Raw genomic sequence first — 27,966 nt, forward strand, 5'->3', positions numbered from 1 at the left:
GTGGTGGTGTGTATTTCTCGGGGGAGGGCCCCCAAGAAGTTTCCCTGGGGGCTGTGACCCCTCTCAGGATACCCCCCTCCATGGGGGTGGGGTGCTATTTGCAGCTTGGAGGCAGGTTTATTCTGAGGTCTCTCGCATTCCGGGGGTCACTTCTTCATTGAGAAAACGGCTTTTGTGGGTTTTCTCCAGCTAAAGCTACTCTCTCCAGGTGTTAGTCAAAACCTCGTGGCGCGACCCTGGCCGCCCCCACCTTCCTATAGGCCCCAATCCCGAGGCGATGGGGGCGGGGAGGCCGCACTCGCCGCTTCCGCTCCTCCAGCCCACCAGAGGGCACTGCGGCCTCGTCCCTTCCTTCCCGGAGTGCTTCGCGCCGGACCCCTTCCGCGTGGGTGAGTGAATGTGAGAGTCAGCGTCGCGCCGCGCGCGCCGTCCGCCTCCGCCGCTCGGCGCCCTTATTTCGGCTGCGAGGGGCGGGCGCGCGCGTAAAGACATAGAGACGGGCGTTGAGCTCTTGGGCTAGAGCGTCGCCGAGTCGGAGCCGGAGCCCGAGCCGCGCGCTGTGTCTCCGCTGCGTCCGCCGAGGCCCCCGAGTGTCAGGGACAAAAGCCGCCACCGCGCCGCCTGCTCCCGCCGCCAAGGCTCATCCGCCGCCGCCGCCGCCCTGACGAGAGTCCACCGCTGTCGCTACCCGCGAGGATCCGAGAGCCATGTCGGCCAGCAGCCTCTTGGAGCAGGTACAGGCCCGGCCCGCATGCCTCGGCCATTGTGTGAGGCGAGAGGGAGCCCGACTAGGCCCGGGCCCGCCGCCCCCGGTCGGGCCGAGCCGAGGCGGCGCCTCTCGCGGGCCAGCTTTCGGGCCTCTCAGGCCGGCCGCGCCCAGCGCCTCGCCCTCCGCCCGCTCTTCCCGCTTCTCTCCGGGCCTCGGAGCCCACCGGCCGCGCCGCCTTCCCTCTTCTCAGCGGGCCTCGTTTTCTTCCTTGTTTCCTTCCCCTTCCTTGAAACGCTAGTCCCCTCGCGTTGTTTCTGGCGCGTCCCCCGCTTTTTCTCCGCGGGCCCCGCCGGCCTGCGCTTTTCCCCGCCTCCCATTTTCAGCCTCCCCCTCACCATCATTCCTGACGCCTCCCTTCAGGCCTGCTCCTTTATTCCCTTCTCTGGCCCGGCTTTAATTTGTCTTTCCTTTTCCATTTCTTCCTCGGACGACTTGCTGCTCGGCGACGTTTTCTTCGCCCGCAGAGACCAAAAGGTCAAGGAAACAAAGGTGAGCCCAGCTCCGCCGGTGGCCCTGGGCCGGGAGGGGGACGCCGAGTAGTGGGGGCGGGGTCTCCGGGAAGCGCCCCAGGGAGAGGACCTTTCGGAAGCCGCTTAGTTCGCAGGTGCCTCACACTTAAGTATTTGACCCTTTCCGTGTGTTCTTGCAGCTGGCGAACAGCTTTTCAGTGAACAAGGAGTAATTCATTAAGGGTGGGGGTGGATTCGGTTTTGAAATGTCCCAGGTCCTTAGTTTCCTGTAGGTCTTAGAAGGCCTTTGTTTTTCATCCTCGTGGATCACACTCTGGAAGTACTCACATGTGATGGGGGAGGGGAAGCCGGAGGGAATTGAAATCTAGAGGAGCCAATAAAATGACCTTTTTAGATCAACTTGCTTCGGGTGGAGGGAGACATTTTCATTGACGAGTATTGCTCCGCGTTCATTCTCCTCTTTATCCGTTTTTCTGAAATTCAGACTTACTTGCTCTGTTTAGTGAGGTTTTTCTCCGGGTTAGAATAGATTTGCTTAATTTGGGAGATAGGTTGTGCGATTGAGACACTTCTAATGTATTTGAATCTTTTCCCCTTCAGTACAAAATGGATCTGTACATCAAAAGGATGGATTAAATGATGATGATTTTGAACCTTACTTGAGTCCACAGGCAAGGCCCGTGAGTAGTTAACCATTTACATGCCTGATCAGAGGGTGTAAAATACCGTATTTTTTCTCTGCCTTATCAATGAATCTCATTTTCAGGGGGTGACTTTCTTAATACCAGTCCGTGTGTTGTAAAAGAAGTTACTGCAGATGTTACAGACTTAAGATTCCCATCGTTGTTGACAGCAAACATATTCTGAGATTGGAAGTGATAGCATTTTATAGTATATGAGCAGCACCTGTTAGTAATTCTCCTTACCAAGAATGTAACAGTGCAAAACTGAAGAATACTTGCCACTTTAAGTATTCTGACTTTTTACCCCCAAACCTTTTTCTTTTAGGAAAATTGGATGCATATGTGATGGGAAAAAACTAATAAAAAATCACCTGAACTTTATTCAGTGCTGTAGAACTGGAATCTTCCTTTTCATCTGGTCACTAGTTAGTGGGTTGTTAGGTTATCCTAACTTTTGGACTTAGGTATTCCTTTTTCAAGTTGAGATGTGTTTATATCTGTAGAAACCAATTTTGTACACCTCCAGTTTCTCACTTGTGGGAGCTATAGAATTTATAAAATGGAATTAAAGGAAGATAAGATACTGTTTAGCACAAATGAAGATCAAAAATGATTGAGGATTTTTGCTTTGTAACCTGTTTTTCTAATTTCTTTTAGGTCTATATAGGTTTATATATTAACATGGTCTGTGTTTGTAGAAACTACTTTCATTTGTCAGTTCTTTTGTATTAATATCCTCGGTCCCAAAGATATAACTCACAAGGTTTTAGCTAATAAATACAAACCCACAGATTTAATAAACCAAAAGGAAAACTTACAGTAACTCACCGAAGATACCCTAAAAAATGAAAAAGCTTATGAGGTATCTATATAAGTTCTGAACAGATGCCATACACTAGATTTGAAAACTTGACATATTGGTGCATGCCCATATTTGGACCTAATTCTTGCATAAAACTTTTAGATCCCCCACGTAAAATTTTCTCCATTGAGAGTGTAGAAACCATTTAAGCAAGTGATTGGGAAAAGTTTTCAGAGAAGTCAACCAGTTAATCAGGAAAAGTAGGAAGGAAGTAGAGGAATGAACTATTTATAGGTTCCTGCTATTGAAGTAGTTTGCTTACATAATCTACAGGGAGAGTGGGAGCATTTGGAAACATAATTCTAGGTAGTTCTTGTGAAACATTGTGTAATTCAGATTTTTGAGCTCAGGGGCATGTGGGAACCTGCCATTCAGGTGTAGGCACTCAGCTATATGATGGCATAACCTGTGATATTAAGCATGTTTTTTTACTTCTCAAGCTAAAGCTTGAATGTCTTTAAAAAATTCCGGGGTGTGGGGGAGTAGAAATCATGGTTGAATAGATGGATAACTTGAGAATCTTTGTTCTTTGTAGTTTATCAAGAGTAATTCATCTGCTTTTTAACCATTATTTATTGCCTTATGTTGGAATAATCCTTAAGGCTTAATCCATTGATGTTAGACTGAATTTCTTATTCCTAATGGATTTGAGTCTTAAAATTTTAACACTATCTTCGAGAAACTGATTTCTCTTAAACCTAAGGGGATGTGTGAAAAGACTTAACTTTTTTTCCCCCTTTTTTTGGTAAGGAAAATATTGGCAGAGAAAAGGACCATTTTTATCAAACCGCATTAGTTGAAACATTTAATTTTCTTTTTTTTTTTTTTTTTAATATTTTATTTATTTGTCAGAGAGAGAGAGAGGGAGAGAGAGCGAGCGAGCACAGGCAGAGGCAGAGGGAGAAGCAGGCTCCCTGCTGAGCAAGGAGCCCGATGTGGGACTCGATCCCAGGACGCTGGGATCATGACCTGAGCCGAAGGCAGCCGCTTAACCAACTGAGCCACCCAGGCGTCCCTGAAACATTTAATTTTCAAGTGCTATGTTTGGCTAGGGAGAATAGTGTTGGCTTTGATAATATAGACTTAAGGCCTGACATACTTATGGTCATCCAGGTTTCTTAAGAACAAAATTCTTTATTCAGTAGTTAACGGGTTTTTATGTACCAGAGCTGCTATTTTAATTCCAGTGCAGTTAATACAGTGTTATATTAGTTTCAGGAGTGCGGTATAGTGATTCAACAATTTCGTGTATTACTCAGTGCTCATCCAGATAAGTGTACGCCTGTACCAGAGCTGTTTTGAAGTTAGGATACTCTATTTTGAGTTGAGCTGTATCCATACCTATATAGACCAATTTTTTATATCTACAGTTTCTCCCTTATGGGACTATTCTGTGAGTTATTGTATTTACTTAGGTCAAGGATGATTGAGGTTTTTGCAGTGCAGTCTTCCAATGTGTTGACTAGTTGAGTATAAGTTTATATTTTTGGTTATTCCTTAGAATAATTCTTAAAGATACAGACTTTCAGTGTTTTTGGAATCCCTAGTTTTAATGGAAAAGTCAGGTGTGCATTTGAAGCCATTAATTTTATAGGTGAAGTAGACCAGATAGCAACATTTTTCAGTTTTAAACTTTGGAAGCTATTGTGCCTTGCCTTTCCAGGTTATAATTAAATAGTGGTGTCTCCTAATGTTCCCAGATGGTTTGCCAAGAGGCTAATGATGTAAACTAGGTGTAATAAACCTTGGTTTATGGTTGAGGAATGGCTGCACAGATTTTTGGGATAGAACTTAAAATTTCCAGTTCTTTCTGTTGTTTTCTTATCTGTTATAGTATGGTTTTGATAGGAAACTCTTAGGAACACTCCTCTGATCTGCCAAAGTTCACACTCCTTGAATCTACAGAGAACTGGTTTTTAATAAAAAGCATCATCTCAACACTTCTATAGAGCGAAGACTTAATACTGTTGATGAGATGCTGGGTTTTCCCTTTCCTCAATTCTAGTACTAAAGTTAAGGCTTATATGTATGTTCTAAACTGTATACTGTTAAAGTTAAGGCTTAAATTGTATGTCAGTTTAACTTGAAATGTTTAAACATTTTAATTATGAAACCAAAATCTCTTTCAGTGTAAGAATTTCAGGAAGTTTAAGGGAAGAGATCACCTGAAATAGTTTCTTTCCTAGTTGAATTTGAATTGGGTGAATAGTTGGAAGAGGAAATGTCCTGATTGTTGTTTTATTAATTTTTGTGTTTAATTTTGATTTGCCTTTTTTTTTTCTTTTCCACAGAATAATGCATATACTGCCATGTCAGATTCCTATTTACCCAGTTACTACAGTCCCTCCATTGGCTTCTCCTATTCTTTGGGTGAAGCTGCTTGGTCTACTGGGGGTGATACAGCCATGCCCTATCTAACTTCTTATGGACAGCTGAGCAACGGAGAGCCTCACTTCCTACCAGATGCAATGTTTGGACAACCAGGAGCCCTGGGTAGCACTCCATTTCTTGGTCAGCATGGTTTTAATTTCTTTCCCAGTGGGATTGACTTCTCAGCTTGGGGAAATAACAGTTCTCAGGGACAGTCTACTCAGAGCTCTGGATATAGTAGCAATTATGCTTATGCACCTAGCTCCTTAGGTGGAGCCATGATTGATGGACAGTCAGCTTTTGCCAGTGAGACCCTCAATAAGGCTCCTGGCATGAATACTATAGACCAAGGGATGGCAGCACTGAAGTTGGGTAGCACAGAAGTGGCAAGCAATGTTCCAAAAGTTGTAGGTTCTGCAGTTGGTAGTGGGTCCATTACTGGTAACATCGTGGCTTCCAGTAGTTTGCCTCCAGCTACCATTGCTCCTCCAAAACCAGCATCTTGGGCTGATATTGCTAGCAAGCCGGCGAAACAGCAACCGAAGTTGAAGACCAAGAATGGCATTGCAGGGTCAAGTCTTCCACCACCCCCAATAAAGCATAACATGGATATTGGAACTTGGGATAATAAGGGTCCTGTGGCAAAAGCCCCCTCGCAGGCTTTGGTTCAGAACATAGGTCAGCAGCCAACCCAGGGGTCTCCCCAGCCTGTAGGTCAGCAGGCTAACAATAGCCCACCAGTGGCTCAGGCATCCGTGGGGCAACAAACACAGCCATTGCCCCCACCTCCACCACAGCCTGCCCAACTCTCAGTCCAGCAACAGGCAACTCAGCCAACCCGCTGGGTAGCACCTCGGAACCGTGGCAGTGGGTTCGGTCATAATGGGGTGGATGGTAATGGAGTAGGACAGTCTCAGGCTGGATCTGGATCTACTCCTTCAGAACCTCACCCAGTGTTGGAGAAGCTGCGGTCCATTAACAACTATAACCCCAAGGATTTTGACTGGAATCTGAAACATGGCCGGGTTTTCATCATTAAGAGCTACTCTGAGGACGATATCCACCGTTCCATTAAGTATAATATCTGGTGCAGCACAGAGCACGGTAACAAGAGACTGGATGCTGCTTATCGCTCCATGAACGGGAAAGGCCCCGTTTACTTACTTTTCAGTGTCAACGGCAGTGGACACTTCTGTGGCGTTGCAGAAATGAAATCCGCTGTGGACTACAACACATGTGCAGGTGTGTGGTCCCAGGACAAATGGAAGGGTCGTTTTGATGTCAGGTGGATTTTTGTGAAGGACGTTCCCAATAGCCAACTGCGACACATTCGCCTAGAGAACAACGAGAATAAACCAGTGACCAACTCCAGGGACACTCAGGAAGTGCCTCTGGAAAAGGCTAAGCAGGTGTTGAAAATCATAGCCAGCTACAAGCACACCACTTCGATTTTTGATGACTTCTCACACTATGAGAAACGCCAAGAGGAAGAAGAAAGTGTTAAAAAGGTAACCAGTTTACCATTCTTAAGAGTTATAAGGAAGGAGAAGGAACTAGAGAGAACAGGAGAGGTATTCTGAATGGTTAATAAAAGCTCTGTAAATAACAAACGTATCACTTAACAGTTTAAGCCTTTATGGAAGTATAATTGATGTTACTGTTTGGCTTAGTGTGTAGAAATGTGAGCTTAAGTTAACGGAAAGCAGAATTTAAATGATGCAAAAGAGGTGAAGAACAAGGCCAGAAGAAATGCAAAGGGAATAATTGAAGTGATAGCACCATGAAAATTCAAGTAGGAAAAGATTGAGGCCTTAATATGGCAGAGAAAAGGTTAAAGTTCTGTTACAATTAACTTTTGGCTTAACTCAGGTAAGGTGGTTAAGTCAGGAGTTGGTGTGCCACCAAGCCCTGACATCGCTTTCTGCTTGCCTTTGATTACTGGAAGTATTAGGGAATGTTTTGGAACTTTTTCCTTGTTTCTGTTCTTCTTAATGTTCTGCTTAGTTACTTTTTCCAAAAGCCTTTTCCCATTTGGAAACATAGTATGTATTATATAAAACTTGGAAATAGATAATCATAAAAAGCTGATCTCTTGCTCTTAAAATTCTGTTGTATTCCTGAAGAGTAACCTCTTGTTCCCCCTCTTTAACAAGTGACAATCTTGGGCAGAGTGATGGGGAATAGGTCCAAACTAAAGAATTGGAATTTATTGGAAAGTGTTGGTAATGCTTGGTCTGTGTCTGTGGAGTGAATGTAAACTTTAAGACCATAGAGAATGGTAAAATACGAGTTGGGGCAGAGCTTATGTTATCTAGGACTTTGACATCTTTAAATGTAGGAAGTAGGTGAAAAGATTATTATGGGTAAGACGACTTTTTTTTTTTAAAGGTACATTAATGATTGAGAGAATCCTAAGTGGTTAGCTTCAAATGTAAAATAAAGTTTATTAAACTTATGTAAATATATTTTTCTTAGTTTGTCATGAATTCATACAGGTTTTATATATTTGATATGCACTTGTTATGCCTCTATAAAAGCTTATTTTTTGAGCAGTAGAAGGAGGAGGGCTGTATGATTAGATTCTCCACCTGGATAACACAAACTCAGAGGTGCATAGTTGTCCAGCTAAAGCAGGATGGTTGCCTTCTAGTGTGGGCAGATGAATAAAAAATGGAGATACGTTTGTCAGTGATGCTAGAAGTATAGAGCCACATTATGAAAAGTTCACTCAGAAAAAACCTTTTCTTCAAATTCCTCTTTTCCCTTCCCCAAAGTTTACCGGTTTAACTTAAAATCTGCCATAATCTTGAGGAAATAGTTTACTGATTATTTTCACCAGACATCTGAAAGGCTCTAAAGATGTTTTAAAAGTCTCCGGTATCTAGAGGAACTCAAGGGGGTGCTTGCGTGGCTCAGTGGGTTAAGCCTTTGCCATCGGCTCAGGTCATGACCTCAGGGTCCTGGGATGGAGCCCTCTGTTCAGCCGCCCCCCCATCTCTATGTCTACTTGTGATCTATCTCTCTCTCTCTCTGTCAAATACATAAATAAAATCTTAAAAAAAAAATAGAGGAACTCAAGGATGGGAGGCCATGACCTTTTAAGCGTCATGTAGTTTCACAGTAGATTGTTAAAGTGTGTGAGGGGCATCCAGGTGCTTAGTTTAACCACTTGAAACATGCGTAATGTCAATCCCATATTATGAATCTGCTTGCTTTCCTCTGCAAAGTTCTGTCCTACATGTTGTGATTAAAAATAGGAAGGCGAAACCAAAATAAAAATAGGGCAAAGACAGGAATGTACAGCATAAATGATAAGATTGACTTGTATGTATTGGAAATAGTGGGGAAACTTGGATTTAAAATGAAGTAGCAGATTTGAGTGCTGTTAATTTATGTAGACTTTTAATCAAGTTTGTACTAAATTCACTGGAGCAGTTCAGTGAATAATAATTCAACTTCATAAGGAGGTGTAAGAGTCATGTTGGAAGTGTAGGTGTGATTGTTTTCATAGTGAGTGGTATAATAATCAAGGTTTTAGGGTCTTTGTTAAGCTAACTAAATGGATCTTCTTAAAACCATTCCATAAAGACTTCTGATGAATGAGTATATGAAATTGTTCTCAGGCTGGTGAACAAATTACCAAAAAAAAAAAAAAAAAAAAAAGAAAACCTTTGACCCATAGTTGTGTCAGATTACTTTTTAGTTTACCTTCTGTTAGAAGAGATTGCTAAGGTTTCAGGAAGGTCCTTGTGATTGCTTCTAAACCCAGTTAACATTTCAGTCAGTATGCCTTACTTGCCTACTGTTACTCTTAACATTCTTACATAACTGATATAAAGCTAATCTTTTTTAGGCTTCCAAGATAAAACAAGTTTCATGAGAGTCAAACAGCTCATTGAGGCAGTAGACTCCTTTAGGTGGGGTGTTTGTATGTGCATTCTTGTGTTATTTACAAGATTCCAAAAAATTGTGCCAAGTGGCATAGTAACTCAAGTGGGAAAATACATAAGCTTCATCCTGAAAATGATGTCACAGCTATTCTAAAGTTCCATGATAGGGTATGTATCTTGGCAGAACACATGGAAGCAGATCTATAGCCATTTTAGCCTACTATTAGCAACTTGTTCTGTTCCGTGTTGTAATTCAGTATCATAGAAGCTTCAAGCATTGGATCTATCTGGCTTGAAACTTCAGCGAATTTTAGGGTTATCTTCCGTATGTGGTTTACTCTGTTGCGTACTTCAGATACTATTTTGTAACCCGCTTTCTGCATTTATTTAGAACCTTTGCCTAATTGTTAAATATCTTCTGTGATGTCACTTTTGATGGCTTCATAGTATTCTTCCATAGATTTGTTATAATTTACCAATCCTTAATTTTTAGATTTGTCATCTGCTTTATGTTTTTTTTCCAGCTGACATAACATTGCAGTGAACATGCATTGATTAAAAATACCTATTCACATCTGTCCTATAGTGTTTTTTTTTTTAAAGGTTTTATTTATTTATTTGACAAAGAGAGATCACATAGGCGGAAAGGCAGGCAGAGAGAGAGGACGAAGCAGGCTTCTGCTGAGCAGAGAGCCGGATTCGGGACTTGATCCCAGGAGGGATTATGACCTGAGCCAAAAGCAGAGGCTTTAACCCACTGAGCCACCCACCAGGTGCCCCCCCCCCACCCTTTTTTAAAAAAGATTTTATTTATGGCGGCTCCTAGGTGGCTCAGTTGGGCGTCTGCCTTCGGCTCGGGTCATGATCCCAGGGTCCTGGGATTGAGCCCCACATTGGGCTCTGTGCTCAGCAGGGAGCCTGCTTCTCCCTCTGTCTGCTGCCCCCTGCTTGTGATGTCTGTCATCATAAATAAAATCTTAAAAAAGATTTTATTCGTAATTTGTATATTTGAGACGGAGAGGGAATACAGCATGGTCCTCATATATCTATATTTATCTTTTTTTTTTTTTAAGATTTTATTTATTAATTTGACAGAGACATAGAGAGGGAACACAAGCAGGGGGAATGGGAGAGGGAGCGACAAGCTTCCCACAGAGCAGGGAGCCTGATGTGGGGCTCAATCTCAGGACCCTGGGGTCATGACCTCACCCGAAGGCAGAACTTAAAGACAGAACCACCCAAGCACCCCGTATTTTTTCTTTGCTGTATGCTAGATACTACTGAGAAATCTGGAGTGTATTGTCAGGGAGTCGTACATTAGTGACAGGTAAGCATACAAAACAAAGCAGTTTCTCAAGATACGTACAGGGTGCCAGTTTGAAAGTGAGGACTGCCTAAACCAGCCGGGGTTGTGGGTGAATTGGTCACAGAAGAAATTCTGAAAGAGGTGATCTTTTGAGCTGAGCCTTGAAAGATGTATAGAAGGTAGCCAGAGGTGTTTGGGGAAAGAATAAACAGATCAGGGCAGTCCACATCTGTGACTATAGATAATTTGGAACAAGAAGTTCTGTACAGTTTAAGAGCAAGTCTAATTGGTATTTGTGGAGTAGGTTTCTCCACAATGGAAGCTTGTTGGAGGTGGGCTTAGGAAAAGGGAGTTGAATGAAATGTTCATGCAGTTAGTTTGATATAGAAGGAAACTGAGAAAGGCACAGAATTGGTTTAAAAAAATTCTAGAGTTTAAAAGAAAGAGGAAGGTTTCATTTGAATCAGGATGGAGGAGCTCCTTGATGTTACCTTTTTTTAAGTTTTTATTTTAATTCTAGTTAACATACAGTGTTATAGTTTCAGGTGTGCGATATAGCAGGGATTAAACAATTCCATAATTCATCCGGTACTCCTTGTCATTACCTTTGCATGGAAAACAGTGAGAAGCTTGTAGAAGTAAAGGTGAACCAGTACATGGTAATTACAGTTACCATTACTGAATACATAACAGCTCACTTCTTCCAGTGATGTGTTTCATACACATTATCTGTTTCTCATCATATCCCTTGTGTTCGTCAGAATGTTTAGCTTAGATGATTTGGAAGAGGAATATGATAGCTGGTATCAAATGCCTTTAAGACTGGTAGGTTTAGGGGGTGTCTGGCTGGCTCAGAACATGTGATGTTCTGATCTCAGGGTCATGAGTTCAACCCCCATGCTGAGCATAGGTTTTACTTAAAAACAAAAGACTAACGGGTTTATTCTCCTTGTCAGAAGATAGCACCAGAACCAATGAATAGAGGTTGTAGGGAGGAAGATTTTTGTAAATAGAAGGGAGAACTTTCCAGAAATGGAGTTCTTAGTCATGGGAGGGTTTCCAAGAAGAGACCAAAAGAACTTTTATTAGATATGTTGTCGAGAAGATTTATACATGGAATAGCCTAGACCCGAGAGATCAAGAATAAGAGGGTTAGCTAGCCCAAGATTAACATTTGAAATTTATGAAAGGAATGTATGCTACTGAACAGGTCTTTTTAGGAAGGTTATTTCTGTTGCGTAATTTCTGACCTATTACATATAAGAAATAAAAGACTTGAGGCTAGAAGGACATGGATGACAGAAAGGACTGATAGAGACCCAGTAAATCTTAGTACAGATAAGATACATGGATTTTTAAAAAATATTTACTGCATTAGTATTAATGAAAAAATGATTACCTAGAACATACTGAAGAGGGGGTCCCTTGAGTGGCTCACTCAGTGCTTGCCTTGGTTCAGGTCATAATCCTGGGATCCAGCCCAGCAACAGGCTCCCTGCTCATCAGAGGGCCTGCTTCTCCCTCTCCACGTGCTCACATGCTTGTGCGCGCGCGCTCTCTCTCTCTCTTTCTCTCATGCTCTCTTCCAAATAAAAGCTTAAAAAATATAAAAATAAAACATATTGAAGATTTATCAGAGGAACATAGAAATGATTATTTAAGAGAAGTGTTGCCTTTTTCTTAAAATCCAGTTTTCCTATGGTGTTGGTGCAAGTAATGTTTCTCTCTCTCTCTCTCTCTTTTTTTTTTTTTTTAAAGAGAAAGCAAGAAGGGACGGGGCAGAGGGAGAGGGAGAATCTCAGGCAGGAGAAATCTCACACACTGGGGTCATGACCTGAGCCGAAATCAAGAACTGGACACTTAACTGCCTGAGCCACCTAGGTGCCCCAGTGTTTCTCTTTATAAGGAGGTTTTGTGGGTTTTTTCGTTTTTTGGTTTTTGTTTTTCCTTTATGACCATCTTCCTAACCCTTTGATTTGGACCTTTAATCCGTTGTTGGGAAATACTTGAAGCTGTCAACCTTGGCTCCATTTTCTTTTTCTTTTTTCTTTGACTAAGTTCTGTGCCCAGTGTGGGGCTTTAACTCGTGAGCCCGAGATCGGGATCGAGTCCCACATCAGGCTCCTTGCTCCCCGCCGAGCAAGGAGCCTGCTTCTCCCTCTGCCTCTGCTGCCACCTCTGCCTGCCTGTTCTCTCTCTCTCTCTCTCTGACAAATAAATAAATAAAATCTTTAAAAAAATTTTTTTAGCAAGCTGGCTGTTAATAAACTTTATTATTTTGACATTAAAATTAAATACATTGTATTCAAGGATGTTTTAAATGCCTTTGTATTTATATTAAATACATTATAAACTAGTTTGTAAGAAAATTACAATTAAACTACATAAACTTATTATTACTACCATTAAACCATAATAAATACTCCAGTTTATCCCTTGAGGTTATTTACATGTGTTTTATCAATGTGTAATACTGTATATAAACTATGTAATTTAATACATAGCTCTGCCATGTTATTTGCACCATGAAAATTGGCAAATGCTGTGACGCCTGGGTGGCCCAGTCAGTTAAAGTCTGTCTTCTGCTCAGGTCACTATCCCAGGGTCCTGGGATTGAGTCCTGCCTTGGGCTCCTTTCTCAGCGGGGAGCCTGCTTCTCCCTCTGCCTGCCACTCCCTCTGCTTGTGCACTAGTGTTCTCTTGCTCTCGAGCTCACTTGTGCATGCATGCTCACCTGCGTGCTCTGTCTCTGACAGATAAATAAAATCTTTTTAAAAAATTGACAAATGCTTTGTATGTAAATCAGGACTTGGTTTTTGTTAATTGTCTACCCTTAAAGTGATAGAGAAAATAATGCAGATTAAGTGTGTCATGTCTGTGGCTCTGCATATTTTGAATAGCACAGAAATCTGAGGAAATAGTCTTCCAGAATTTGAAAATTACCCGGTTTAGCAAAGAAGTTGCTCAAATCATGGATGAAGTAGTGAAGTTCTGACATATGCTTTTTTTCAGTTTTGTCTTGATAAATGATAAATGAAAATATGTTGGAGCTACATCTGAATAGAAACAAGTCTCATTGGCCCCAAAACCCATGGACCATTATATGGAATTTGCCCGGTAGAAAAGTGGGGAGGGCGTTCTAGGAAGGTGAGACAAGACAGAGCGTATTCATAAACATGATCTCGTGAATGATTAGGTTGTTTTCAGAATAATGAGAAGTAGAAAGAATGGTAATTGGTAAAGCTGGAGAGGTTGGTTGGGCCCAGCAGTATATGAACAGTTTTGGTTTTGGTTCCCTCACCACCATTTTTTTTTTTTTCTTAAAGTAGGCTCTGCGCTCAGCGTGGAGCCTGGTCCTGGGCTCCATCTCCTGTCCGTGAGACCATGACCTGAGCCGAAACCGAGAGTCAGATGCTTAATCAACTGAGCCACCCAGGGCCACCCCCCCCCCACCTTCTTACAGTTTTTATAAGATTGTGTTCATTTTACAGTTAGGGAACTACAATTTAGAAGGTATAACTTTCTCAGGATCACTAGCTAAGTTGTAGATGAGCTGGAATTTGTCTTGCCCCAAAGCTGTTTTTGTTCTTAGGCTTTGCTGCATCTTCTCATTTATCTTTTTTTTTTTTTTTTTTTTAAAGATTTTATCTTTAATCTCTGCACCGGTGTGGGCTGTAGCTCACAACCCTGAGGTTGAGTCACATGCTGTACTGACTGAGCCAGCCAGGTGCCCCCACATTTATCATTCAAAACAGTTAACAACAATGTTCTGTTATCTACTGATGCCATTCACCTCTTTGAAGGTATATGAGGAGAGTATAATTAATTGAAAATTTAAACCTTTGTTTAAGCGCTCAGGATATACTTCCCTCATCACAGGCATCAAAATGGAGCTAATTGGATCCACTCTGCCCAACCTTGTGAAAGCTGCTGCTAATGACAGGCAGCAGGAATAAGGGGAAACACAAATGGCTCTGGATGTAATGTACTCTGAAAGGTTCTAAAATTGAGTGGGAAGGTTCTAGTCTATCTCACTCTCATTTTTTACACAAATTTGCAAGATTATTTCTGTTTAGTGGTGAGCCAGAACTAGAACCCAGACAAATTCTTGGGTAATTTCAAATCATTTATAGCAAGTGTTGCTTTACTTGGAATCCATAAGCCTGCAGAGGGATGGGGAGGGGAGCCCGGTGGACCTAGATGAGTGTTTCAGAGTATAAACAAAAAGATGGTAACAATGATATAAAATAAGCTTTGAGTCATCTGGAAAGTATTTACAGAAATGCTGGTAACTTAGGCTCTACACCCAGACTTATTAGTAATTTAGTGAGCTCCAAAGACATTTTTTAATGGGATTACAAGTTGATGGAGAAGTTTCTCAGTTTACATAAGTTACCATCAGTGAATACTTACTGCAGATTCTTGTCCTCTCTCACCTACTCAAGGAGCATCTGTGGAGACAAGGCCTTGGAATCTGCATTTTATCAGCTCTTATCTATAGGTGATTGTCTTGTATTTTTCAAGTTTGATAACTCCTGGATTATATATATCATTAGTAGGTGTTTTGTGTGCCTCTTACCTCAAATTGCTCATGCTTATTTTTCCTGTACATTTGGTTTCTAGTTTCTTTCTTTGTACTGTAGTCCTGTCTTTTCCCCCAAAAGTCTGTTATCTGTTCATCTCAAGACTTCATCTTTAAAAGCAGTGTTAGAATTCACATGTGTTTGATAAACCTGGCAGTACTTTTTAGAATTGTGGTATTTTGAGCAGTTTGCCTATTTTTAATTAGCTGTCAATATTGTGAGTCTCTAATTATTTGCCTGTACTTTTTTTTGTCCATTAAAATGTGGCAGTCTCTTTGGCTAATATCCTGTACCTGTAACTTGATGTTATTTATTTAAGGAAAAAAAAGTTTTAAGTGAAGGGAGGGCCAGAGGGAGATAGAGAATCTTAAGCAGGCTCCATGTCCATTGTGGAACCCAACATGGGTCCGGATCTCATGACTCTGAGATCACGACCTTAGCCGAAATTGAGAGTCAGACACTTAACTGACCAAGCCACCTAGGAGCCCCTGTGGCTTGATGTTATAATCTACTTTTTAAGAGACATTGTGGCTGTTTCTAAGAGACACTAATGTTTTTAAGTTTTACATTATTTAAAGATTGATTTGTTTTAGAGGGGGAGTGAGAGCACAAGTGGAAGGGGCAGAGGGAGAGGGGGAAAGAGTAAGCAGACTCCTCACTGAGCAGAGCCCTATGTGGGGCTTGATCCCAGGACCCTGAGATAATGATTAGCCAAAACCAAGAATCAGATGCTTAACAGACTGCACCACCTAGGCACCTCCGATTCCTCAGAATCTTTACATACTTCTCTGGATCTCTATTTGATCAGGTGCCCGAAGTTTTGCATTATTTAGTTCCTTTTATTGTATCTTCCTTTCTATGAGCATGTTAATTTTTTTAGAGAGTTGTTAATTTTAAGCTGTAATACTTAGTGGCCACTAGCCATCTTGAAGTTGCCCAAGCTAAGATTTTAAAGGCTGATTTTTAAAGGTAATCCATTTTTTGGGGCACCTGGGTGGATCAGTGGGTTAAAGCCTCTGTCTTCGGCTCAGGTCATGATCCCAGGGTCCTGGGTTCAAGCCCCACGTCGGGCTCTCTGCTCAGCGGGGAGCCTGTGTCCACCCCACCCCCCCACCCCCCGCCCCGCCTGCCTCTCTCCCTACTTGTGATCTCTGTCTGCCCAAAAAAAAGTAATCCATTTTTTCAGAGGGGGAAAGGATTCTATAAAGTATGTTACATATGATAGGCCTTAATTTATTATACTGGTTGATAATTATAGAGAGCATGAATTCTAGATTCTGTGGTCTTAACATATCATATTTATAGTAGCAGGAAGTCTAAGCACTCTAGAAAACCTAACATCATATCTACCACTATGACTGATTAGAGCAAGTAAACTTCTTAGAGTTTTAGTAGTTTTTTTTTTTTTTTTAAGATTTTATTTATTTATTTGACACAGAGAGATCACAAGTAGGCAGACAGGCAGGCAGAGAGAGAGGAGGAAGCAGGCTCCGTATTGAGCAGAGAGCCCGATGCGGGGCTCGATCCCAGGACCCTGGGATCACGACCTGAGCCGAAAGCAGAGGCTTTAACCCACTGAGCCACCCAGGTGCCCTGAGTTTTAGTAGTTTCTTTTAAGGTTTTACTTATTTATTTGATACATAGAGATGGAGAAAACATAAGCAGGGGGAGCTGCAGGGAGAGGCAGAAGCAGTCTCTCTGCCAAGCAAGGAGCCCAGTATGGGGCTCAATCCCAGGACTCTCAGATCACGACCTGAGCCAAAGGCAGACGCCTAACCATCTGAGCCACCCAGCCCATCCTGCTTTCGCATTTTTTGTAAATCAGAAAAATACCTTATTGTGGGTATTAGAATTAAGTTACATACAAATTCTTTGCATACTGGTTTCACACAGGTTTTTTATGAATGATTATGATCTACATAAATATGTACTGGTTTATTTTGGATCGTCAGATTCTTCAGTAACTTTTGGCATGGTACTTAAAAGTGCTAATGAGTTTCATTTTGGGGTCCAACCCTTAGAATACACTGAAGAGGGCAAAAGAGTGAAAGGGAGGTCTTTTAAGAGTCTGGCACATTCCCGATGAGAGATGACAGTAGCTTGGACTAGAAAGATATTGAAGGAGTTGTTAATGGTTCTACAAGATATTTTTGGAGTTAGAGCTGGAGAGTATCATCAGATGTCCGGAAAGCTTATTCTAGTGATTACTTCATTCTGAATTTGTCTGTCAAATGCGAAATATGTTTGTACTGGGAATGGAGGGGATTTGAGAAGGTATTAAAAATCTTATTTGTTGAATTATATTCTGCAGTGTTTAGAGAAATTGGTTTTATTGTGAAATTAGTTTTGGTTCAAATGTTTTTACTGGAAAGCCAATCAGTGATTTAGAGAATAGTCAAGACTGTCACACCATTTCATTTGATTTGGAGCTAGTGTTTTCTCATTATCTTAGTTAAGCTAAAAAATGTTAATGTGTGATTTATCTTATCCTTGTTCTTTTTTTAAGATTTTATTTATTTATTTGACAGAGAGATCACAAGTAGGCAGAGAGGCAGGCAGAGAGAGAGGGGGAAGCAGGCTCCCTGCTGAGCAGAGATCCCAATGCGGGGCTCGATCCCAGGACCCTGAGATCATGACCTGAGCCGAAGGTAGAGGCTTTAACCCACTGAGCCACCCAGGTGCCCCTCTTATCCTTGTTCTGTTCATAGATTTATTATTCAGGTACTGAAAATAGTGGATTATTTAGGCTTTTTACTTCTAACCGTTTTGGTAAAATGTGTATAGGAGTTCAGCTTCTAATTAGCAGTCTTGGAAAGAATTTGATGATAGGAAATGTGAATGCATTAACTTTGTCTTGTTGCTCCTACTTCAGTTCCCAGAAATTCATTCAAACTAAGTGTCCATTTCTGCACCTAGAAAAACTTAAAAGGGGATATGAAGGTAGAAGATTTTTTAAAAAGATTTTATTTATTTATTAGAGAACAATGAGCAGGGTGGGGAGGGGCAGAGGGAGAGGGAAAATTGGACCCCTGCTGAGCAGGGAGCCAGACAGGGTATTTGATCTCAGGACCCTGAGATCATGGCCTGAGCTGAAGTCAGACACTTAACTGACTGAGCCACTGAGGCACCCTCAAATATATATGAATATAAATATAAATATATATATATAATTTTTTTAAAGATTTTATTTATTTATTTGACAGAGATCACAAGTAGGCAGAGAGGCAGGCAGAGAGAGGAGTAAGCAGGCTCCCCACTGGGCAGAGAGCCTGATGTGGGGCTCAATCCCAGGATCCTGGGATCATGACCCGAGCCGAAGGCAGAGGCTTTAACCCATTGAGCCACCCAGGCACCTCAAGATATATATTTTTTAAGATATATTTATTTTAGAGAGGGACAGCTAGGGAGGGGCAGAGGGAGAGCGTGAGAGGGTCTTAAGCAGACTCTGTGCTGAGTGGGGAGCCCCACGTGGGGCTCAATCCCGTGACCCTGAGGCGACGACGACTGGAGCCAAAATCAAGAGGTGGACGCCCAACCAACTGAGCCACACAGGTGTCCAAGTACAACATAGTAATTTCACTGGACGAGTTAATATGTTATATTCGGCTCACCACAAATGTAGCTACCAACTCTTGCCATGTTAAGGCTATGTCATAATACAGTACCATTGACTATATTTTGCTGTATGTTTTATCCTCTTACTCATTCCATACCTTGAAGACTATCTCCCACTCTCCTTCACCAATTTGCCTATCCCTCCCACCTCCCCTCTGGCAACCATCAGTTTTTCTCTGTATTTATGAGTTTGTTTCTGCTTTGTTTATTCATATGTATTGTTTTTTAGATTTCACTCTATGAAAGTGATTTTAGTATAATCACATTTTATCATGTTAGCCCATCCACTTCTCTTAACGTTCAGTCAGGGACACTGAAATTTCTGTTTCCTTTCTCTCAAGGCCCCTGGGGACATAGGAAGAATTAGTTGAGGGGTATAGAAGTAAATTTAATTTTAGGGGTGAATATCAGTTTTTAAGGTCAGTAAAATTATAGCCGGAAAATAAATATATGCCTCGGTTGTATTTAAGGGCTTCTTAAAAGTGGAGAGAGTAGGATGGTAGTAGAAACAAGGGGATATTAAGTTTAGAGGAAAAAAATAAATCTGCAGAAAGACAAATATGTATTACAGGAAGAGGTTTCAAATGTGCAGATTTTAGGTAACATTGCCACCTTGTGGTTCTTGGGATATTTCCTAGAGATGAAGTTTTGTATTTTATAATCATGGATATAAACTGGGTAAGGGCTCAGGTGGAATGGATGATTAGTATGGGTATTACCTCTAGTTTTTTAAGTGGCAGACCAGATACTGAAGGCTAGAAACTTTTTCCCTTGGTTTACACTTTCTTAATATCTTTATTTATTTCTTAAAATTTTATTTATTTATTTGACAGAGAGACAGACAGCAAGAGAGGGAACACAAGCAGGGGGAGTGTGAGAGGGAGAAGCAGGCTTCCCAAAGAGCTGGAAGCCTGATGGCTTCCTGGGATGACCCTGGGATCATAAACCTGAGCCAAAGGCAGACACTTAACGACTGAGCTACCCAGGCGCCTATCTCAATGACTTTAAATTTATCTTTATTTCTTAAGATTGTTTCTTTAGACTCGTTATTGTTCTTGTTGAGATTTTGGGTTGATTTAAAGATTAGGATGAATGTGTCCTAATGGGAAATTTGGGGGTGGGGTGTGAATTCAGTAAGATCTTGGCTGTGATTTTCCTCTATTCTTAATTACCAGTACAAGATCCTTAAGCTCTAGGAATGCATGCATCTTCCCTTCTAGCATTTGGTTGTTTTCTGGTTAACTGGGACTTTGTAGTTAATTTTGTGTTTGTTCTTCAGGATCTTATGTTTACCTTATTGCAGACAGCAAATCCATGGCGGGAGCTTAACCTTGACTGACCACTTCAGCCTGTTCTTACCACACATCTCACTGTAACTGTCTGGCCTGTGGCTCTAGATTTTATTTTATTTATTTTATATTACATTATGTTATGTTATTTTATTTTAATTTGACAAGAGAGTGAGAGAGCACAAGCAGGGTGAAAAGTGGGGAGAAAGAGGGGTAGAAGCAGACTCCCTGCCGAGCAGGGAGACGGATGCAGAGCTCAGTCCCAGGACCCTGGAATCATGACCTGAGCTGAAGGCAGATGCCTAAACATCTGAACCACTCAGGTGTCCCATGGAAGCACTAGATTTAAAAAAGGGATGGGCTGGTTCCACATGACAGCACCATGGGAAAAAAAAACTTGATATACCACTTGCCCTGCTATGATGAGTCAGTAGCATCTTCGTGTATAAAAGCTGGAGTGTTCAACAAGACATGAATAAATGTATGTTTTGCTCACGGCAATTCTGTCTGGGACTTGTACCCATTGGAGATCTGATTTTGCTTTTATGTGCTCTTCTGCTCTCTTCCCTTTATTATATATCCATCATCATTCTGGTTCCTCCACCTCCTTACTTTTTGTTTATTAAATATATTTTTTTAAGATTTTATTTGTTTATTTGACAGAGAGATCACAAGTAGGGAGGCAGGCAGAGAGAGGGGGAAGCAGGCTCCCTCCCGAGCAGAGAGCCTGATTTGGGGCTCGATCCTGGGACTCCGGGATCATGACCTGAGCAGAAGGCAGAGGCTTTAACCCACTGAGCCACCCAGGCGTCCTTTGTTTATTAAATATTACTAGGGTAGACTGGTTGCTTAGGAATATCAGCAGATACAGCTGATCTACAGGTGAAGCCCTTTGGCCATAAATTGTCGGAGCATTTAGTGGAATTGTTCTCGGTGGTTATAGGAAGTAGTCACAAAAGTGAAAGAAAGCTGCTGTAAGAAGTCTTTTATAGAACCTTAAAACCTAAAAGGTTTTAATGTTCCAAAGTGTCTAAAAATAATGGCCCTTGTGTTAGAACATTCTCTTTGTCATCTTTTCTCATTCTAAAAGACTTGTAAGGGGTGCCAAGCAGAGAGCCTGCTTCTCCCTCTCTCTCTGCCTGCCTCTCTGCCTACTTGTGATCTCTGTCTGTCAAATAAATAAATAAATCTTAAAAAAAAAAAAAAAGACTTGTAAAAAAAACCCGCTAGGTAACTTTTTAAGAAAATATATATATATATTTTTTAAGATTTTATTTATTTATTTGGCAGAGAGACCCTGAGAGAGGGAACAGGAGTGGGAGAGGGAGAAGCAGACTCCCTGCCTAGCAGGGAGCCCAATGCAGGACTCAATCCCAGCACCCTGGGATCATGACCTGAGCTGAAAGCAGATGCCCAACGACTGAGCCACCCAGGTGGCCCTTTTTAAAATATACTTAAAAATTTTTTTCAAAAAATTTTAAAAGTGTGGGGCTTAAACTCACAACCCAGAGATCAAGAGTTGCACACTCTACCAACCTAGCCAGCCAGGAGCCTCTATTTTCTTTTTTGCTAAAATACTCTATTTGGGGCTCCTGGGTGGCTCAGTTAAGCATCTGCCTTCAGCTTTAGGTCATGATCTCAGGGTCTTGGGTTTGAGCCCTGCATTGAGCTCCCTGCGCAGCCAGGAGCCTGCTTCTCCCTCTCCCCTCTGCTTTTTTGCTCTCTCAAATAAATACATAAAAATCTTAAAAAAAAAAATGCTCTGTGTTTAAGGACTTTTAGTGTAGGTCTGAGGAAATAAACTAATTTCATTATTTTATTTATTTATTTAGAGTGGGAGAAGGGGTAGAGGGAAGAGAATCTTCAGCAGACTCCCTGCTGAGCATGGACTGGATCTCATAACTCTTGAGTTCAAGACCTGAGCCAAAATCAAGAGTCACTTAACTGAGCCACTCAGGTGCCCCAGAAATAAACTCATTTCAAAGTTTTATGATTTGTTGCACAAAAGTTTTAGTGTAGCTAGTATTTGCAGAAGAATTAAATGAAAACTGTAATTTTCTCCCCATTTTTATTAACTTTATTTTGAAATATCAAACTTAAGAGAAATTTCAAGAATAGTTCACAGAATGTATGTATACTTTTCATCCAGATTTGCCACTGTACTGTTTTGCCACATTTATTACTTTATTTTTCTTTTTGGAGATGGGTGATTTTCTGACCATTTGAAAGCAGGTTTCAGATAGGTCCTTTTCTCCTCAATATTTTGCTGTTAATCCCTAAAAATAAGAACATGCACTATAACCACAGTGTAGTTAATCAGCATCAGGAAATTTAACATTGACATACAGAACCGTTATCTACAAATCTTATTTGTTTTTTACCAGTAGGTCTTAATGTCCTTGATAGCCATTTTTTAATAATCCAGGTTCCAGTCCAGGATCTTGTAGTTTTCATGTCTTTTTGGTCTCTTTTAATCTGCAGCATTTTCATATGCATACCACACCCCACCCACCCAGGTGCTTTGTTTATGACATTACCTTTCTGAAGAGTATATGCTGTTTATTTTTGTAGAATGCACCTCAGTTTGTCTAAGGTTTCCTCATTATGTACTTTCTGATTGTGTTTCTCTGGTGGGAATACTATAGAAGCGACTTTGTGTCCTCAGTGCCTCACATTAGGAGGCTGTTTATGCCATTATTGGGAATGTTATTTTGATCACTTATTTAAAGTGTTCACTATGTTCTCCGTTGTAAAGCTATTTTCCTTTCCTACTTAAAAAAATAAAATCTGTTTTTTTTTTTATTGGTGCCAAATCTATTTTACTTTTCAAGATAGTATGGAAGTGCTTAAATACCTTTATACTGAGAAGGTGGATGTTATCTTTATTATTTGTAATTATAGAAGCTTATTTTTTGTGTACACGTCAAAACTATCTGGAAATAGAACAACAGTTAATCGAACTTGCTTAATTGTATCAATGTGATGTTTTCTTGATGTTGATCAGGAGATTAAGACAGCTAATGCCATTTATTTGTATGTAATTTGCGTAATTTAAAATAAACCTATGAGGCGCCTGGCTGGCTCAGTTGGAAGAGCACGCGATGACTCTAGATCTCCTGCTTGTGAGTTCGAACCCCATGTTGGGTGTAGAGACTACTTAAATAAATGAAACTTAAAAAAAAAAAAGGCAAAAAGAACCAGAATTTTATTTAAAAGTCAGTTGTAGCATGTTACCTACATGTAGCTTGTGAGTGAGATTAGTTGAAGACATCATCTTTACTTTCTAAGAGTTTTTTGATTGAGTTGGGACTAACTTTACATATAACAAGATAGTGCAATTTAATTTTTAATTGTGGATGCAAGTTTAAAAAGACATTGAAAGCTGTGGTGTTTAAAGAAGTTTCAAAGAAGGGGTATACCTTGAGGGACAGAAGGCCACATGTTCCTGGCTTAAAGAATAAAAAAAGCATGGGGACACCTGCGTGGCTCAGTGGGTTGAAGCCTCTGCCTTCGGCTCAGGTTATGGTCCCAGGGTCCTGGGATCGAGCCCCACATCGGGCTCTCTGCTCAGCGGGAAGCCTGCTTCCCCCTCTGTCTCTCTGCCTGCCTCTCTGCCTATTTGTGATCTCTGTCAAATAAACAAATAAAATCTTAAAAAAAAAAAAAAAGCATGGGAATGAGATTGAATCAAGAAACACTGAAGAGTCCAGATTTTCTTTAGCCAAGTGTAGGTTATTTCGGTCCTATTAATACAAGAGACGTTAGGTAAATGGTATCCATCCAAAATATGAAAGACAAAACAGGTAGATAGTTTAAAATTGATGAGAAGCAAGGTGCTGTTTAAAGTTTGACTTTGGGGGACGCCTGGGTGGCTCAGTTGGTTAAGCGGCTGCCTTCAGCTCAGGTCATGATCCCAGCGTCCTGGGATCGAGTACCACATCGGGCTCCTTGCTTGGCAGGGAGCCTGCTTCTCCCTCTGCCTCTGCCTACCACTCTGTCTGCATGTGCTCGCTCTCTCTCTCTCTCTCTCTAACAAATAAATAAATTAAAAAAAAAATTTTTAAAGTTTGACTTTGGTCCACTGCAGAAATTTATTTTTTAAATTACAATTTTCCTATTAGAAGCAGGACATTTATTATCAAAACTTTGGAAGAGTATGTAGGAAGGGCAAAAAAGTAAGGAGATTGAAAACTTTTGAGGTCTTTTTTTTTTTTAAAGATTTTTTTATTTTATTTATTTGACAAACAGATCACAAGTAGGCAGAGAGGCAGGCAGAGAGAGAAGGGAGGAAGCAGGCTCCCCGCTGAGCAGCAGAGCCCGATGTGGGGCTCGATCCCAGGACGCTGGGATCATGACCTGAGCCGAAGGCTGCGGCTTTAACCCACTGAGCCACCCAGGCGCCCCTTGATGTCTTTTTTTGAATTTCTTGTTCTTGAGTTTGATTTCAAGAGGTAGGAGTGTATGGTGAGTTATTTCATTAAATTTGAAATTTCAAAATGACTTAATAATATCCCAGATCTTGGTATGTTGGTGAGTTTATCCCTGAATTCCAGATACGTGAAATGGGACATTAGAAAAAGATAACTGCCTGGGTCGCCTGGGTGGCTCCAGCTCTTAGTTTTGGCTCCGCTGGGCTCAGCTCAGCTCGGCTCGGGTCATGACCCTGTTGGTGTCAGGGTTATTATGGATTGAGCCCTTGATGGGGCTCTGGGCTCAGCACAGAGTGCTGGTCCTTCTCCCTCCCCCTCTGTTCCTTCTCCCACTCACGAGTGTGTCTGTACTTTCTCTCAAATAAATAAAATCTTTAAAAAAGGAGTACTGTTTTTATATCTATGGATTAATTTAGCCATAGGGGTAGTCAGTTCATTACAGTTTTACTTTGTTGACTTTTACATAAGCATTTGTAATAACATGGTATTGAGAAAGAGCCTATATATGGCCCTAGGTTTGAATCCTGATTTTTTTTTTTTTTAAGATTTTTAAAATTTATTTGACAGATCACAAGTAGGTAGAGAGGCAGGCAAAGAGATAGGGGAAGCAGGCTCCCCGCTGAGCAGAGAGCCCGACAACTCGGGGCTCGATCCCAGGACCCTGAGATCATGACCTGAGCCGAAGGCAGAGGCCCAACCCACTGAGCCACCCAGGCGCCACTGAATCCTGATTCTTATTAGGTAATACTGGTCAAGGAAATTTTTTGAGCTTTAGTTTTCTTAGGAATAATACAGTCTGTGCAGCGTGGTTATGAAGATCATTATTATGTACAGTGTCTGGAACATGGAAACCCATAAATGGTAGTTGCTCTTCTTTTTAGTAGGAATCATATTTTACCATGGATAAATGAGAGCAGATGACTCTACTCAAGCAGATTGATGAATCAAGTCTAAGTTCAGGCCTGTGTGCTCCTAACCACTTAATGTTTTTGCTTTTATTTATTTATTTTTAAAAGATTTTATTTATTTATTTGACAGGGAGCACAAGCAGGGGGGGAACAGGAAAGGGAGAACCAATTTCCCTGCTGAGCAGGGAGCTCAGTGCGGGGCTTGATCCCAGGACCCTGAGATCATGACCTGAGCCAAAGGCAGAGGCTTTAACCAACTGAGCTACCCAGGCTTTTGCTTTTATTTTATTTATTTACTGTTTTAAACGATTTTATTTACTTGAGAGAGACAGAGATAGTGAGAGAGCACAAATGGGGAGAAGAGGGAGAAGCAGTCTCCCCGCCAAGAAAGGAGCTAGATGCAGGGCTCGATCCTAGGATCCCAGGATTACGATCTGAGCTGAAGGCAGGCAGACGCACAGCCTACTGAGCCACCCAGGCACCCCCTCTCCCAATGTTTTTGTTTTTAAAAGACATGGGGCGTCTGGGTGGCTTAGTTAAGTAGCTGACTCTTGATTTTGGCTCAGGTCATGATTTCAGGGTGGTTAAGTGGAACCCTCTGATTCCCTCTCCCTCTGCCCCCTTAACTCCCTCCCTCTCAAAAAAAACAACAAAAAGACATGTAGATTGAGTCACAGTTTAAAAGATTCTAAGGGTATTTAGGATAAACTTACGAAAGGTACATGAAGAATGATTTTTACTAAGAAATGAGCATTTAGATTTATTTCAGGGAAAACTTAAGTATGGAAGTCAGTTTTCAAAATGCATGTTTACGTGGATTTTAAACTGTCCCTAGGAGAAGAGGATAATTTTCTTTTTTGCTGTGGATTAAGAGCTTTCTATATGTCAGCCCATTAATTCTCACACAGCTCTGTGAGTTGTGTTTCCTCACTTTACAAAAAAGGGAAATTTGAGGCCTATGAGTATGCCTAAGGCCTTAGGACTAGTATGGGATGACTCTAGTACTATGAGAGGTTTTTTTTTTTTTTTCTTTTTAAAGATTTTATTTATTTATTTGACAGAGCACAAGCAGGGGGAGAGGCTGAGGGAGAGGGAGAAGCAGGCTCCCTACAGAGCAGGGGAAGAAGCCCCATATGGGACTCAATCCCAGGACTCTGGGATCATGACCTGAGCTAAAGGCAGTGGCTTAACCAGCTGAGCCACCCAGATGCCCCTTAAGAGTTTTTTTTTTAGTATACTTTATATGCTGCTTCCCTTCCTTAGGCTTTTGATGAATTGTTTGAGTTACTTCCATTAGGCCCATATTTGGGAGGATTGACAAGTATTAACCTAAGCCAACTGTAATTGGAAAACAGATCTGTTTAAGTCATGCAAGAAATTTTAAAGTCAAGGAAAAACAATTTTGTATTAATTGGGATGATTGTTTACTACTTTGGTTTAAAATACAGGAAGTAAAAGTTTTTATTTGTGAGGTATATTCTATTCAGCACAAAGAACTAAATTTTTATTGAGTTATTTATAAAGTTTTAATTCTTAAGCATGTTCAGATAAGTTTTAACTAACCATTTCAATTTTTTTTGTTTTTTAACCTCTGTAGGAACGTCAAGGTCGTGGCAAATAAAAAGCAGTTCTGCACAGACTGCAGCAACGGTTGCATCTGCATATCCTAAGAGGAAAAAAATGACCTTCAAGAGAATTAGGACTTTTTTCTTAATTTCATTGACTTCAGAGACGATTGCAGACTTGCAGTTTAAGTATTGGAATTTCACAAAAGACATAGGACTTAACTGGAAAATGAAAAAAAAAAGAAAAAGAAAAAACTAAACAAAAAATCCCTCTAGGTAGTTTAGGTGAAAAATGTCCCTTTTATTTTGGCTTTGGTTGTGATTTCAGAGCATAATGCTTTGTTTTTTTGTCTTTTTACTATGTTTTTCGGATTTTAAAGTCCGTAAGTGCATACAGTTTTCTCTAATTTTTAAACCCTTTCCTCTCCCCATTTTGACATTTGCACTTGGAGAACACTTGAGTTTCGAAGATTTTGGGCCTCCACCCCAGAAAGTGGGAATTTGGTTTTTCCCTTCCGAACTGGAAGAACATTTTTATGAAGAATTTTTGTCTTGGAGAATTTAACAGTGTTACCCAAGGTTGTGTCTTTAAGGGTGGTTCATTTTCTCTGACCCTTTGTTACTCAAAGTAAAGTACTAGGAGTCCTAAGAAATTTTCTGTTCTTGTACATTATACTGATTAAGTCAGGATTAATTTGATTTCAAAGCTAAGAACAGTCGTAAAAACTTGTTTACAGAAATGCATTTTGGAAGAGAAAAATATTGTAAAACGTGTAGTGAATGTTTCTTCAGTTTATTGTTCAGCCAATGAGGAAAGGGCATTGCCTTTCTTTTTACCATTAATCACTTCTCAATAAACGTGAGATCCTGTTGAGCATCACTTCTAGTGCTATTTATTAGTACGATTTGAATCTTCTGTGTTTTATGAAAGATTTGGAGTGTAAGGAGTTGTATGAGGTGAGATGACAACTGGTTTTAGAAAGTTTGCTGGAATGAGATAGTTCAGGCTTGCTTTTGTATCCAGGGCCCGACAACCATGACCTCTGTAAAGAAAAAGGTGGGCCGGAATTCATAATGCTTCCCAGAGAAGGTTGAGCCACTGTTAAATCATTCAGCAGATATTTGATTATCAGTGCTTATTAGGTGCCAGGCACTGTGCTAACCCTTTAGAAACCTGGCCAAATAGTGCATAATTTTATTTGCAAAGAAGGTAGAGCCCAATATCA

At 40.9% G+C, this 27,966-nt stretch overlaps 1 protein-coding gene across 2 annotated transcripts; it reads left to right on the top strand.

Annotated features, from left to right (window-relative positions):
* Window positions 1-379: 379 nt before the first annotated feature.
* On the top strand, window positions 380-27,621 carry YTHDF2 (YTH N6-methyladenosine RNA binding protein F2). Of its 2 annotated transcripts, none has more exons than XM_080831662.1 (5): window positions 380-734; window positions 1,234-1,258; window positions 1,840-1,919; window positions 5,076-6,662; window positions 26,773-27,621. In XM_080831662.1, the coding sequence occupies exons 1-5, from the start codon at window positions 708-710 to the stop codon at window positions 26,794-26,796; spliced, it is 1,743 nt and encodes a 580-aa protein (XP_080687788.1). In that variant the 5' UTR covers window positions 380-707; the 3' UTR covers window positions 26,797-27,621. The 2 variants fall into 2 exon arrangements, with proteins under 2 accessions (XP_080687788.1, XP_080687789.1); XM_080831663.1 differs by having other exon boundaries at window positions 514-734; window positions 1,840-1,910; window positions 26,773-27,619.
* Window positions 27,622-27,966: the final 345 nt, after the last annotated feature.

This window comes from Martes martes (genome assembly GCF_963455335.1).
Source record: "Martes martes genome assembly, contig: scaffold_220, whole genome shotgun sequence".
Classification (NCBI taxonomy): Eukaryota; Metazoa; Chordata; class Mammalia; order Carnivora; family Mustelidae; genus Martes; species Martes martes.